The following is a 15776-nucleotide window of genomic DNA, read 5'->3' on the forward strand; positions in this document are numbered from 1 at the left end:
AGGGCCACGGTAGAGCTGTAGTTTTCTTTAAGTAGGTCCTGCTTAAATCTTAGTATTTCTAAAAAATGTATTGTGACTGTCATACAGTGGATTTCCCCAATCACCCCTGCTCAGGCTACTAGTACTAATTATTGTTAGAATAACAGAAAGAAAGTTATTTTTTTTTTGCTATTCATTTTGTATGTAGCTACTTGCTCAACTCTATCACCAATTCTGAGAGTGTCTTAAATGCTCGTTTTGGGGTTTCTAGATGGGCCAGCACACCTGCAAATAGGGATGCTTCGCTGTCTTCTGTTTGACAGTTACCCTTCCCGCTCCTGTTTCGTGCTTTACGGCGTTGTTTAGGCCTTGCAGAGAAACGTTCCCCTGGCACGTGATAAAGGCATCCTTGTTTTCCTCCTGATTTTAATGGGAATGCTTCTGGTACTGACCATGTTCCATCGTCTCTGATAGTTGAAATACCTTTTTAAAACCGTGTTCAGAAAGTCTCTCTCGTGGAAATGACACGTGGGAGGACTAAAACTAGATGCTAATTTTTTAAACAAAAGGGGGTGATGCCTCCAGCTGCAGTGCGGGCGCCAGGTCTTAACTACAAACCCTTCGGCAGAACTGCATTCTTGACTCTGCATGAATTACGGCTCACTCTGCTTTCGCTTTAAAAACGAACAGCAGCAAGGATAAAAACACAAAAGCTTTTATTTCCAGTTTTTAAATAACTCTCGAGTTTCAAGAACGGATGGCAACGTTTTCTATGGCCTCTCGGAGCCAGTGTGAAGACGACCAGGCTGTCCCCGTCACCTGCCCGTTTCAGATTTCCAGGGGTCGGGTCAGCCTTGCGTTTCCTGAACAAAGGCCCGCAGTCAGGATCAGCGTCAACGGGGATTGGGGGGCATTTGGGGCAGGGTTCTGAAGCCTGACGTCGTCCTGGAGGGGCCCCCCGGCCGTGGCTCGGGGTCAGCCAGCGCGGGGCGGCCACCCGCTCTGTCCGGTCTCCACCCGGGAATTGCCCTTCCGGGAACTTTTCCCCCAAAACCCCCACGGGCAGAGCCTCCTGGCCCGGAGCCTCCGGAGGCGTTCCCTCTCTGCTAACTTTCCCAGCTTCTTCCCCGGTTCTCTCCGAGCCGCTTTTCGCAATCCGGTGCCCTCTGCTTGGTTTCTACGGGTCGCCCCCCACCCCCGGCGGCCAGGTGGACGCTGCCGGCGGGGACGACCCGGCCCATCGAGCACTTGGGGCGGGAAGGGGGAAGGGGTACGGGGTCCCAGTCCAGCTCCGCCTGGCGCCGCCGCCGCGCATGCGTCCTGGCCCCGCGCCGGCGCCGGCTGGACCCTCCCGCGTGCCGTCCTTTCCCGGCCTGCCCCGCGCGGCCGCCCCCGGAAGTGGACCTCGCCGCCTCGGGAGGAGTGAGTTGGTGGCCGAGCCCGGCGGGTTGTTGGCGGCGGCGCAGGGTGGCGGAGCCCGAGGGGCAGGGGCGGGCCGGGTTGCCGCCATGGCCGGGAGTCAGGACATGTTCGACGCCATCGTGATGGCGGATGAGAGGTGGGTGGCGGGGCTGGGCCGGGACCCGGACCCCCGCCTCTCAGGTCCGCGCTCAGCGGCCGGGCTGGGGGGTCCCGCGGGCGTGGGCGTCGGCGGAGCGCCCCGTGGCCCCGAAGGCGGCGGGCACGTGTGGGGCTGAGATGGTATTGATTCTCCTTTACTCCTCGGCCCTCCGGGCCCGCCTCCCCCGTCCGGGGCTGCCCCGAGCATCTGCTCGGCCCGATGACCGCCTTCCTCCGGGGACGCCCCGTCCTCGGGTGGAACGGACCCCTGCCATCTGGGCGCTGCCCCTTTTCCTTATTCATAGTGGTGGGCCATACGGCAGCATTCATGGACAGGCTGATAATAAATGTGTCAGACGTCGTCGCTTTCCCTCCGGAGCCCCTGGGGAGCCCTTAGGCCGGTGACAGGGCGAGGGGGAGGAGTTGGGAGTTGTTTTCTGGCTGTCTTCAGCGCCCGGCCCACTTGAGACGTAAAAGACGTCGCTTAAGAAAGAGTGAACACTTAACCATCAGTCGCTGACGTGTATTTGGAGCTTCCTGTGCATCTGACATCGCGCTGAGTGTTGGACCCCCCTCGTCTATTTTAGCCCCACTTGTGAAGTGGATCCTGTTATTCACCCTATCTCATAGATGAGGAAGGTCACTTCAGGGTGACACAGCCAATAAGTGGGAGCTGTACTCTCTGCCTCCTTGGGGCTCCACACACTCCCTTCATCTTAGGTGACTGCAGGTTAAGGTGGTGCTGCTTCCACTATAGAGCTCTCAAAATCAGAGCCTTCGTTATACTCCAAGCACCACGGTCACCGTACGTTTGTGGTCGCCTGATGGCGTTCCTCTCTGCTAGTCTACTGAGATGTGATGAGAAGCCCTGTATATAGTGCAGTTTTTTGAAGCAGTTGACCAAGTCGTGTAGCTTATAGCCTCCCAGAACTCTGGCTTGCTAACAGGCTAGAGTCACCTAGGAGATTTTGAAGACTAGATTCCTGGGCCTAACTCCAGACTTACTGAATATCAGGGGGCGAGGCTCTTGAGTTTGTATCTTTGAAATTTTCCCTTGTGTTTCTGGTATTCTACCAGGTTTAGGAATTGCTAATTTAGCCCATCCTCCTCATTTTGGAAGAGGCAAATTGGGCTTCAAGAGCTACAGCGACTTGCCAGAGGAGAGACTTAGGAAGGGTGGAACCTAGGTTTTCTGACTTAAATTCTGTACTTTCTCTACTGTGCTGTGCCCTGTCTTGCTGGGTCTGGGTAATACGGGAGAGAAAAGATTTCCCAGGAAAAATACTCGTTCTCATGTGTATTTGATCAAACTTGTTTCTTCTCCATCACAGGTTTCATGAGGAGGGGTATCAGGAAGGCTATGAAGAAGGCAGCAATTTGGGTATAATTGAAGGAAGACAACATGGCACGTTACACGGAGCTAAAATTGGATCTGAGGTAAGGGGGAACCCCCATTTGGAAATGAATCCTTTTCCTTTACAGTTTATAATTTGTTTTGATGATCCGTATGATGGAGCCAGAACTTCAGGCCTCTTGAAATGGCAGTAGACTAGCTAGAATGTTGATGGGGAAATATTCTTAGTGCAGAACCACCAGAGCATACTGCTGTATAGAGAATGAAATTATGCGGGCTGGAGAATGAGAAGACAAGTCCTCCGTCACCTCATTTACATTGGGGTGTCCTGGTGCTGCCTCGTGTCTTCAGCCAGCTGAATCCTCACCCAAAGAAGGAGTGCCGTGTGTCACGTGAAAACATTCCATTCACATGTGCGTTGAAATTCCATGAAATTTATAATTTTCCTTTTCTTCTGCCCTTCATCCTAGATTGGCTCTTGCTTAGGGAGAACTGGCCCTAAATGGCAAAGTCTGAGGCGGTCATGACTGTATTAGATGGCTGTTGCTGCAAAACGAATCTCCACAAAACGCACAGGCTTAAGACAGCAAACATTTTAGCATCTCATACAGCTTCTGAGGGTCCAGAGTCCAGGAACGGCTGAGCTGAGTGGTTCTGGCTCGGGGTCTCACGATGTTGGGGTCAAGATATCAGCCAGGGCTGCAGTCATTTGAAGGCTTGACTGGGGCTGGGAGACCCACTTGTAAGGTGGCTCACTCACACAGCTGTTCTCGCCATGTGAGCCTCCCCGCAGGGATGCTTGAGGGTCATCAGGACACTGGAGCAAGTGGTCCAAGACAGCAAGGCAGAGGTGACGTTGTCTGTTATGCCTGGATTCAGAAGTGTGCGCTGCCTCTTCCCCTGTGTTCTGCTGGTTATATGGGCCACCCTGAGACAGTCAGAGGGGACTGCACAAGGGCATGAATACCAGGGCACGCGGTCAGTGGCACCGTCTTGGAGGCTGGCTACCCCACTGATGCCTTGGCCTCCTATCTTCCGTGGCCTGATGCTCAGCAGGTTCTCCCAGAACAGCACTATAAGAAGCACCACTGCCCGCTGCCCCTACCTCTTGTTTGGAGAGTGGACAGTTAGGTCAGGGGTAGCTTGTTGTTTATTAATCTCACGCTGAAATGTTTTGTGAATTCACAGATCGGGTGCTACCAAGGTTTTGCCTTTGCCTGGAGATGTCTCCTGCACAGTAGTGCCACTGAGAGAGACAGGTGAGGCTCGAGACTTCCTTCTTCTTCAGTGTGGGCACCAGGAGTCCTGGTTCCACAGCTTCCTGTGACCTTGGACGTTAATGTCTCAGTCTCCCCATCTGCAACATGGAGAAAATCATCAGGCCAGACTTGAATGTTGTCGTGAGATTTATAGGAATAGCAGACAGGAAGTGTGGACACGTTTTCAGTGTTTGGTGAGCACTGGTTGTTACTACTTCTCAAGAGTTCTCACCCCCCTGCCTTTTCCCTGCAGGTCTGAGAGCACTGAGTGGCTTTTAGATAACCTGCCGACAAAATAATGTTGAAATGGGTTGCATGTTCTCATTCATTTTTCCCATAAGCTTCTATTAAACAGTACAATAGTCTTGGCATGACTGGGGCTCAGGAACAGTGACTCTGTTGTCACCAGTTTTTTAACGTAGGCAGCTGGGGCTGTTAATGAGAATGCATGTAATGTTTCACACCTGTCTGGTACTTGAAAGCATGGAGTAGATGTTGGCTCTTGTTTGTATTGTTCGTAGCCTTTTTAAACTGTTCTTACCGTGTGCCACCTACTGAAGCCCTGTGACCGTGTTGCATCTGTCTTCATTCTTAAGCTGGAAATGACCCCTTAAGTACAAGGCACACATGGTTTGGCCGTCCTGCTGCTCATGGGAGCCAAACTCGTGGTGCCCCATCATTCTTGTGCCCCTCATGGTTCTGATGCCTGGTGGCTTTGCCCAGTCTGGGAGAGGGTGAGGAGAGTGGGTAACAGAGCAGGGAAGGTGGCATTTCCCTGTCCATGCGACTCGTTGTCTTATTTGAAATATTTTGAATTTCTAGAATTTGGGCCACCGCCATATTCAAATGTAAGAACAAGGATGCTCGCACCTGAGTGTGATGATTCTGGGGTTGCCTGCCCTCGGCCTCGTCCGTGTCCCGGGGCTCCATTTGCATGAGTAGTTGGGAGTGGCCTGCACTCCTACGTTAGCTGAGGGGCTCTGTGAGGACTCAGCGGGAGCGGGAGCGGCAGGGTGGCCTGTGATCTGGCTGGAATAGCGGTTGGCAGCCTGTGGCGCCACTGGGTGGCAGTCAAAGCCGAGCTCGGCTCTCCAGTCGGGTCCACAAAAGGGCCAGGGGAGGCTCATCCTTGGAGTTCCCCGTCAGTCTCTTCTCCCCAGCACCAGTCTGCTGGCTCCTGGAGGAGCGCCGCATGGTGCGGGAAGGTCCCACGCCCAGGGGGCTGCAGCCCTCGCCCCGGAGCGGGAGTTCCCTGACTTCTTAAAGCTGTGCCCAGCCTGTGTGTCAGGTAGGGGAGGACCCGGGGTGGTTGGCACGAGGCTGGTGGAAGGCCCCCCCACCACAGTGCCTGAGGGGCTCCCTGAAACACAGCCTCAAAGCCTTTCTCTTGGGGCAAGGGTTGGCAGATTTGGGGGTTTTATAAGTCAGTACAATTTTTTAGAAATGCTAGAAGGCTGTTAGAGGATCTTGTGCTTCATGTCCCAGGGAAGGATGTTAGAAGAGAAACACCTGCCCTCTGCGTGGTCATGCTGTAGAATAAGGGGCTTTAACACCCACGAGGCCACAGGGAGCCTCGTGGTCTCACAGGAAAGGATGGGGCTTTGTTTACGTCGGGGGCCGGAGCTTTTTGACAAACGCGGAGAGGCGTCTTTGCCCGTGTGCGGCCTGGTGAGACTGTATGCGGCCCGGCACTCGGCCCGGCCTCCGCTCCGGGGCTCTGGCATGGTCATCTTGGTTCCCTCAGCCGGGAGCAGTGCGCACCCTCCTGCCGTGCTGGCCTTGTCGGGGCGACGGGCTGGCGGTGTCTGGGGTGGCTGCGCTGACCAGAGAGGAAGAAGTCACTACTCGCGGAGTTGAAGACGGGTGGCGTTCCTGGTATCATGTGAGCAGACGGCCCTTTCCTGCAGGTTGGCCTCTGTCCTCCATCGCCCTGGAAACGGGGTACTTTGTTGCATTAGTTAACTTGCTTTGGCCTTTCCCAGGTTTGTATTTTCTCGGAGAGGTGGCCATCGTGGTCCTGATGAAGGGATTTGCCGTTGGCAGACTTACACACGTGTCTGAAAACAGCAAATGTTGGTAGGGGCTCCGGGGTCTTGGCTGATTACATTGCTGCAGGTCCCTCCTAAGGATCAGCTCTTTACAGATTGCCGTTAATCGAGTATCTGGCTTATTCCTGATGCCCTGATGATCAGACGTGCTCTGGGGAGGGTGCTCGCCAGGGTCCCCTGTGGTCCGTTACCCGGACGTGCTCACATGTGAATTGTTTGACCCACCCCGCCAGGTGAGAGCCCTGGCCTCCAGGATCCGGTGGAAGTGGGGTGACTACCATTTATTGAGCGCCTACTCTGTGATCGGTTCTGGGCTTTCTGTAGATTATTCATCCTCCTGAAAGCCCGTGAGGTCACTGTTGACCCCCCATTGTACAGATGAGGCCGCCAGGGCCCAGGGAAGTTGCGTGACTGAGTGCCTTGGAGCGGTCGTGCTCAAGGCTGCCCTTTCTGCAGAACCGCCTGGCCTCCCAGCAGAGCTCTCTGTCCTCCTGGGAAAGGGAGCTGAACTCAAACACCAGATGCTGATGTCTGCCCTCTGGAGGGGGCGGGCGGCTGACTGGTTTAGCTGCCGCTGCACTCCCAAAGGCCGGGAGCACGAGTTTCTCGGTCCTGGAAAATCCCCAGATCCAGAGCAGGCTTGGTCGTGCCCGGTGCTGTCTTTCTTGTTGAGTTTTGTCTGTTCCCATGTCTGTGACCCGGAGCAGCAGGCTGCCTCAGTCCCTCGGCTCCATGGCTGGGACAGAGGCATATCTGTAAGCTTGGTGCGCGCTGGATGGCGGGGTGCGGGGTGTGGGCGAGAGCACGTTGCTAGGAACCTAAATATTATTTAGTGTAATGAGAAAGTTAATCATCCAGCTTCTGAACCCAGGCGTGCTCTCACGCCCAGGGCCTTTAAGTTAGAGAGCGACAGAGTCCTTACGTAAGCTGAGCCTGCTGTGTACAGAGACTCAAAGTCTTTATTTCTGTGTTTTACAGCAAAAAGATGAAAGTCGTAGAATCGCTGATCGGAATGATTCAGAAATTCCCCTATGATGACCCTACTTATGATAAACTTCATGAAGACTTAGACAGAATTAGAGGGAAATTTAAACAGGTTTGTCCACTGTACGTTTGTTTGCGCCTTTCTCTGACTCAGCTGACCCGGCCCCGGGGGCTCACTCCGCAAGTGGTCTTGGGGCCGCCTGTGCCCTGCGAATGGTCAGTAGAAGCGAATCGTTTTTGCGTCTCGATGTAAGAAAACAAGGCAGTCTAGAGAACAGTGTTAGAACTTCTCTCAGGGTCGGTGGCGTAGACAGGAAAAGCTGCAGCTAGAGTCAGAGTTATGTTCTAATTTGGGAGTAAAAATACACGAGATTTAAAAAACCATCTTTTTTCTTTTGTGTTTTCAGCTTTGTTCATTACTAAATGTTCAGCCGGACTTTAAAATTAGTGCACAAGGTTCTGGACTTTCATTCTGAGGATGACAGATGAACAAAGACGAAACATCAAGGAACAGATGTCCGTATGTTAAGTGTTTAAAAATGTGATTAAAGGCAAAATGATGGGGTATTCATTGTCCTGTAGGGAGGGTTCCAGTTTGGCCAGTGAAAGGACTTCCTCCCCCAAGGTCTGCCTCTGTCGCTTCGGTGCCCCTACGGGGCCCTGCACATAGCCCGGCCTTTGTTGGCCCCTGTCTGCACTGCTGTCTGAGTGAGTCCCTGGCAGAGCGCTCACAAGGCCGCTCACTGCTGGTCCATAGTCTGTTGGCCTCACCACTCCTCCAGCTGGACAGGCCTTGCTGCTTCTAGACTGGGGTTGGCTCTGGGTAGGATTACCCCCAAGCCTGGACTCTGCTCAGAGGAACAGTTTTTTAAAAAAAGGATGGGATTGACATGAAATAAGTTAATGGGAAGTAATGACAAGCACTGTGACATCTGTTGAACTTGAAGACGCGCCAGGTCTGTGTGCTTGGCTTCCCATGTTTTATTTAATCCCTTCAGTAGCCCATGAGGTAGGTGTTATTCCCGTTTTTACAGATGAGGAAACTGAGGCCCACAGGGACTGTCTGGTCCAAGGGCACCAGGCAGCAGGGCTGGGGCTCTAATGCCAGCGCCCGTCTCACCACTGCCTTGTGCTGCCCGCTCTGGAATGTGTAGTTGCACCCACAGTTGGGACCCCTGCCCTCAGGTCCAGATGGCAGGTCCCCGCTGTGCTCCCTGGAGCTCTGGGGAGTCCACTGTGGCCAGTGGACGTGGGCATCTGGCTGAGAGGACGAGAGGCCAGCCTGGTCCCGAGGGAGCCTGGACACGCTCTTCACTCTGTCTTCAGATGGGTGTGGGGCTTTGCTGCATTAAAAATGGTTAAGGGGGCAAATACTATAGACTAAAGACTGAACGTCAGGCTACCATTGTATGTGCAGACTCTGCTGGAGCCTCGCATTGAGGACTCTGCGTCCTTGGAGTGTGAGTTCTTTCGTCTCTCAGCCCTCACAAGTGTGCCGAGGGAGAGAAAGAGCTGTCCGTTGTTGAAGGACGGGACTTGGGCTTTGTCCTGGCACGCTGTTTCAGGTGTGTGTCCCGCTGTGGACGTTCCTCATCTGCACCCCTCAGTTCTGGGGGAGTCCGTGTGCCGGGCGCTCTGCCTCAGACACGGCGCCTGTGCCACAGCTGGCTCCGGGAGCCACTGAGGCCAGCAGCGCTCTCGAGGCGGGGGCTTGAGGGGCTTTGGTTGTCTTCCTTGTGTTTCCTAAGTTACCTGTTTTGATCATGTATTATTTTTATAATTGGAGAAAAAAATAAATAGCCTATTTTCCAGCAGAAGGCTGTCCGGGACCATGTATAGTGTGACGTCCAGCCGGCTCATTCCTTGCTTTAAGGGGTCTGGGGTCTGAGTGCAAAGGAAGGCGTGCATAGATCGGGCAGCACCGTGCAGCTGTCTGTTGCCTTTCTGTCCGCATGTTTCATTAACACGTGTAGAAACCGTTACTGAGAGAGAACGGTTGCCCAGGATGTTCAGGAAAGGGTCAGTTCCTGCTGACCCTGGCCCAGCCACCTGCCAGCGCTTATTACTAATCCTTCCTGCCCCACACTCCCTCACTGTCTCTCTCAGCCTCGCCCATGGCAGGTGTTAGTCCGAGCAGCAGGCAGCCACTTCCTCTTCTGCTCTCCGTCCCATGGGGCCAGCTGCCTCGCTGATCTCTTCTTCGGGGCCCCGGACGCTGGACTTGACCGGTGCCCGCCCAGCTCCTTGGAGGACTTGACCCAGTTTCTGAGAACCCTTGGTCGCCCCAGACGGACCCGTGGATTATTGTGCACACAAAGCCCGCCTTCACAGTCACTGCCCCCTCCCTGGTCATGCTGTCTGCAGCGACCGGTCCAGGAATGAGCATGGCTCCTCTCTGGCCGATGAGATGGTAGTGGAAGTCTTCCGGGGAAGGGCACCTCACTCCTGAGAGAAGTATCTGTTTGGGAAGTTGTCCCATGGGGCTGTGGCACCTGGAATTACTACAGGCAACTTGTACCTCGGCTACAGATGCAGCCGCGCCTGGGCATGGCGGAGCAGAGAGCTGGAGAGGACCGGGCCCTGAGACATCTCCGGGCAGCTGGGCTAGCCAGCCCCTGAGCCGCTGTGCTTACGGCCTCCACGTTCTAGGAGCTGGTAGATGTCCTGGTTGGTCAGGGCCGTGTGGGTTGGGTTTCTGTCATTTGCAGGTGAAGGTATCCTGCTTGCCCTCTTCCCTGTCCCATCCTGTCCCATCCTGTCCCCTACTTCTCTGGGATGGTGACCCCTGTCCAGACTGGCCTTGAGTCCCAGAGCTCTGTGGGTTGGACTTCCTCCCTTCCCAAGGCTTTGCCTTACTCCCTGCTTCCTGTTGGAAACTCCCAGCATATTTTGTGCCACTTATGTGGCTAGGGCCACCATAACCAATACCACAGACTGTGCAGTTTACACAACAGACGTTTATTTTCTCACGGTTCTGGAGGCTAGAAGGCAGAGATCTGGGTGCGGGCAGGGCTGGTTCCTCCTGAGGCCTCTCTCCTTGGCGTGTAGACGGCTGTCTCCTCCCTGTGTCCTCACATGGTCGTCCCTTTGTGTGTGTCTGCGTCCTGATCTCCTCTTCTCATAAGGACACCGGTCACACTGGATTAGGGCACACCCTCGTGACCTCATCTTAGCTTGATCACCTCTGTGGAGACCCCATCTCCGAATACAGTCACATTCTGAGTGCTGGGGGTCAGGACTCCAACACAGGAATTTGGGGGAGACAATTCAGCCCGTCACAGCCACCTGTCTGGCTGTCTGGACAGACTGTGAACTGAGGACTAGGAGAGAAGAAAGCCATTTTACTTAAAAGTTGAAGTCACTTCATTCTCTTTTTCTAGAATGTTGGTAATGGGAATAAGCAGATTGATCAATCCTCCACCTAAACTCACCACCTTGGAACCACACGCTTAGAGGCACCCTGGTGGCCAGCGGGAAATACCTAAGCACAGGCGACATCACCGTCCTGAAAGAGGGCCACATTTTACTTCTTTATTTCACATTCACCCCGTCATCTTTCTCCCCCCGGTGGTGAGAAAAGAATGGAGAGAGATGGAGGCAGGAACAAGAAGTCTGATTTACTGAGCGCTGCCGGTGGCCGCCTTTACCTTCCTCCTGTCACCAGACTGTCCACTGGCCCACTGAGGCGGGGCTGCTACCTGCTGTCCCAGACGGAGGCCCGGGCGCCCAGTGGAGTTGAGTGACGTGCCATGGTCACAGCAAGTGGCTGACCTCAGGCCCGCCTGAGCACAGCCGGGGCCTGAGGAGTTTGCTTCAGTGCCTCTTAGCCAGAACGGAGCCTCGTCCTTCTGATCATTTGCAGCCTGTCTCTGTCACCAGTCCTGCATCCAGTGGAATGAGGCAAAGACATGACTTCCCGGAAAAGGACCTTGCTTGCTGCTGTGGAGAGACAGTGACCAAATGGGCCATCAGCCCCCTGGATCCTGTGAGCAGGGCTCACCAAGGGAGTACGTGGCACTTGGGGAGCCCAGAGATGGGGTGGGGGTGTTCAGCTCTGCCTGGGGAATGAGGGAATGGGAAGGTGGGCAGGGAAGGCTTCCTGGAGGAAGTGACCCTCACACTCCTAGCTTTGTGAGCTTTCATTTGACCTCACCACGGAGAATTTGTCTTCCACCCTACCTGAGAACACCAGTGTAATTTAGGGGTGTCAAAAACTCTAACAGGCGAGGTCATCCTAACTCCCACAGTCATCCCAGTCCCATGGACGAAGGGAGCAACTGGTCCGTGACTCAGGAAACTGAGGTCACCGAGCTAGTGTGATTGATCAGAGGAGAGTGGGCTCTGCGATCAGTTCTCACAGGACACGAGAGTCCTACCGTTGAGGGAGCAGGCCCCAAAAGGTTCAGTGGCGTGTCCACGACATGACGAAGTGGCTCAGCGGGGGCCTTGTGGATTAGTTCTCCAAGAAGGTAAGTCACTCGTTGCTCGTGAGTTTTGCCATAACTCTTTCTTCCTGGCTGATGAAACTCCTCCTCACTTGGCATCGAGACCCTCACTCTGTCCCTCAGCTTTGGCCACATCTCCCTGGTGCCCTTTATGAAATCAGCTGGGTCTTGGGTTGCCGGGCCTGGAGCTTCTGTCCTGGGTGACACCTGGACGTGATCCTGTTTCTGCCCGCTCAGGAGTGTGGTGTGCCAGGGCAGCCCCAGCACCCTGTAGACGGTCACTGAACTGAAGACTTCATCCCCCCAGCAAGGATGTATTGAGCGTTTGCTGTTTCCAGTGGGTGTGTGCCTCTGCAATAGCAGGGTGCTTGTTGAACCTGCCCCGTAGGTTTCAGAGCTCACACACATCTGTGGCAGGTTGAGTCATGCCCCCCCAACAGATAAGCTGAAGCCCCAGCCCCCGGGACCTGTGAATGTGACCTTGATTGGAAATAGGGTCTTTGTAGATGTAACTCAGGGCTAAGTTCAGATGGGTTGTACCAGAGTAGGGTGGGCCCTGCGGGTCCTTATAGCGTGAGAAGACGCGCAGAGAGGGGAGTGCCGTGTGAAGACACTCAGAGGGGGAAGACGGCCGAGCGAGGACGGAGGTGGAGGTGGGAGCGATGCAGCTGCAAGCCAAGGAACGTCAGGGAGTGCCAGCAGCCACCAGGGGCTTGGAGAGAGCACAGCCCTGCCAACGCCCTGATTGCAGACTGCCAGCCTCCAGAGCTGTGGGAGAATAAATGTCTGTTGCTTGAAGCCCCCCGGTCTGTGGTCATTTGTTCCAGCCGCCCCAGGATGCTCACAAGGTCTGTTTCTTTGTCTGGGCTGTCGTTTGCCTGTCCCCAGAGCGTGGGCACTGGACACACGAGGTCCAGACCCTTCCTGGCCTGACCTGCGGGGGGCTGGGGGTGGGGTCAGAGCTACAGAGTGGAGAATGGCGGATGCCCCAGAGCAAAATCTGGGCGCTGTCAGCACCGGGAGGGGGACTGGTGCTGGCACGAAGACCAAGCACTCCACTGTATGAGCCAAAACCGGGAATAAGTATGGCCCCAATGCCACCACCCGGGACCCACCCTTGGCGTTTTGGGGCCTCCTTCCACACCTGGGTTATGGACTGAGGATGGTGGCTCTACTGGCGAGATGAGATGAGGATGACTCTTATTAACACCCCGAAAGCACTCGTTGAGCAGAGATCTGCTGAGCCCCAGCTTTGCTGCGCATTGTCACAGATACCGAGGACGCCCCGGAGAGCGAGATGGAGAAGATGCCCCCTCCCCACCCCGAGCTTCCGTTCTCCGAGACACGATTGTTCCTGTTTGGCAGAGAGGGAAGCCCCCCAGCCTGAGAGTCGCAGGGCTGACATCCAACCCCCGGGTCTTTTACTCCAAAACATGCACGTTCAGCGTGTGTACGTACATGCGTGGGCTTTCTTTTCAAACAATGACTGATCACTCAGCCATCCACCGCCAGCAGGCCTGGCTGCCCCTCTCCAGGCCAGCTGACCAAGACGCAGCCCTAACCACAGAGACCGCTGGCTTGAAGCCCTGGACATGGGTGGACCCGACCTCGCCCCCGGGCCTCCTGGCAAAGCAGGGCCCCGAGTGTGTGCACTGGCTGTTGGGTGCAAATGGTCACATGAAGGCTTCCTGCATTTTCTTCAAGCCCGTTTTTGAAGACCTTGAGCTTTTCTTCTCTGTGAGGCAGCCAAGTCGACTCACGGGAGGGCAGCCTCCAGAGACACAAACCTGGTCACTGGGACTGGCTCGGTCAGTTCCTGGCTGTGTGATCCCGGCTCAGTTACTTCACCTCTCTGGGCCCCGGTTTACTCATCTACAACGGGCGCCGGAGAACTACCATCCGCAGCCCAAACCCAGCCTGCTGCTGGTTTGGTGAATGAGGCTTGACTGGGCACAGCCGCGCTCATTCGTTTACCGTTGTCCGTGCCCACTTTCGCTTAATGGCAGAGTCGAGCAGTTGGACGGAACTCGCGTGGCCAGCAGAGCCTGGAACCCCGCTCTCTGGCCCTCTGTGGAAAGTCTGCCGACCCTTGACCTAGAAGATGGGATAATTACACCTGTGGGAGCCTCAGCTCCAGGGCCCACCCACCTGTCTCAAGGTTCAGAGAGAAACTGCCCGTTGGACGACGCTTTGCACAACGCCTGGTGCCCAGGCCGTGCTCGGCGAACTTGAGCTCTTCTGTGGTTGAACGAGGGGAGGGAAAGCTGCCTGCCGTGCTCTGCCGGCCTGGGGTCCAGAACGTGGGTGATGCTCTGGCTGGACCACTGCTCTTAAGGATACTGCGTTGCGAGGCGGTCTCAGCTGCCGGTAGCTGAAAATGAGGATTAATGGACGCTGCCTTCTTGGAGAGGCTCAAGGCCCCTGCAGCCCCTTCAGTGGAGGGCTTCGGATTTCTCTTCCCCATCCTCCTTGTGTGCCCCTCTGAGTGGCGGTGACAATGCCCCCGGATGTGGGCCTCAAGGCCTGCGGCTCCCGAGCTGCCCGCCCACCGGCCACCCGCTATTGTCTGCTCGGCCGGCGGTGTGGCTCGGGGCTGGGGGCCGGCCGGCCGGGGGACTGTGGGAACGGATTAGAGGCCCTGGGCTTGCTTCCCCCTCTGCATAAACTCCTGATCAAAGACATTCCTGGAATGACAGAGCCCTGTGTGCTGCCGAGGCCGGCCCAGCGTGCAGGCCACACGCCCCACGCCGCCCAGCCGCCGCCCAGCACAGGCGTGCCCCCCGAGCCCACACCGCAGTGTGCACTGCTGCTGTTGGCCTTGTGGTGTGACCACCGTCCCCCACCAAAGGCAGAGCCAGGATGCGCGGGCAGCGAGGCTTCCAGGAGGCCCTGGGTGGGATGGGCTCGGGGCCTGGCACTGCAGCGGTGGCCCCCCAGGAGCCTGGCACTGCCCACCTCTGCAGGGGCAGCTGCAGTGCGCGCCCACTCTGGGCCCCCGCTTCTGCCCCCTGTGGCCCCAGCACGGAACTGACTTGCCTTAGCGCACACCGCCCTCTCCTGGGGCCTCTGGGCCTCAGGATGACCGTGGGTGCTGCTTGGGTCCCCTGGCGAGGCCCCCTCCCCTCGACTCCTCACGACACGGGGGCCTGCCACCCCACCCCGGGTCAGGCAGGGCTGTCCCTCTGCAACTCACAAAGCAGGCTGGGGCTGACCTGTGGGATTCGGCCTGCTGCCCCCTTCCATTCAGCTCCCACTTCTTAGCAGCTGCTGTTTGCCAGGCTGGGAACGGGGCAGGCAGAGAAGGATCAGCGAGGTGTCTGTCCTCAAGGGCTTAGGGCCCGGAACAGGAGACACCCAGGTATTCCGATTCCCAGACCTCCCAGAGCCAGCTGCCTGGGGCCGGGGTGGGGACCGCCCTCAGAGGGTCTTACGCAGCCTTGAGGGAGAGCAGAGGGGAGGGCGGTTCAGGCACAGACTGGCCGGAGTCTGGGGTGTCATGCAGTTCCATGGGCAGAAACTTCGGGGTGAGGGGAGTCTGAGGCTGGGGGGAGACGAGGGTGAGGCTGGGGAGACATGGGCCAGGTCCCAGCACCTGGGATGGAGCTGGAAGCGCCAGGAGGGTTTGAGCAGAGGGTGGGGGGCCGCCTGGGGCGGGCGGGCAGGGCAGGCCCCAGGCGAGTGGCGGTGGGCCGAGTAAGCACGGGAGTTTGGGCCTCCGAGAGGGGCAGCGGGGACGCCGCTGGGAGGCTTTGTCTCAGAAGTCCCTCACGGGCCAGTTTTATTTTTGCCATGTGCACACACGGGGCAGACAGATGCCCCCCAGGGGACGGGGCCTTCACTACCACCCCATGAGGGGATGCAGGCGCCCCAGGGTGCTTTGAGAGGTCCGGGCCCGTGGCATAACCGAGAGGAGGAGCCTCAGAGACGCCTCTCGTGGGGGCTGCGCACAGAGACGGCATCATGGGGGACTCCGGTCCCCTCCTCGCTCGGCCCATTCTGGCCCCCCACCCCCTGCACTACACAGGGCCCTGGCTCTCCCAGTCTGGCCTCTCCCTCTCCACTCTGTCCTCCTGGCAGCCTACGGATAGATCTTCCCTCCTGAAAACATGAAAATCCGTAAAGCGCCCCGCTGACCTCACCCCCCGCG

At 56.5% G+C, this 15776-nt stretch overlaps 1 protein-coding gene across 1 annotated transcript; it reads left to right on the forward strand.

The window, feature by feature from the left end:
• Positions 1 to 1407: 1407 nt before the first annotated feature.
• Positions 1408 to 9001, forward strand: LTO1 (LTO1 maturation factor of ABCE1). The gene is made up of 5 exons (XM_004441083.3): positions 1408 to 1537; positions 2871 to 2976; positions 4082 to 4152; positions 7179 to 7296; positions 7592 to 9001. The coding sequence occupies exons 1-5, from the start codon at positions 1488 to 1490 to the stop codon at positions 7658 to 7660; spliced, it is 414 nt and encodes a 137-aa protein (XP_004441140.1). The 5' UTR covers positions 1408 to 1487; the 3' UTR covers positions 7661 to 9001.
• Positions 9002 to 15776: the final 6775 nt, after the last annotated feature.

The sequence above is a fragment of the Ceratotherium simum genome, chromosome 34, assembly GCF_057802395.1.
Source record: "Ceratotherium simum simum isolate JZ-2026a chromosome 34, ASM5780239v1, whole genome shotgun sequence".
Lineage (NCBI taxonomy): Eukaryota > Metazoa > Chordata > Mammalia > Perissodactyla > Rhinocerotidae > Ceratotherium > Ceratotherium simum.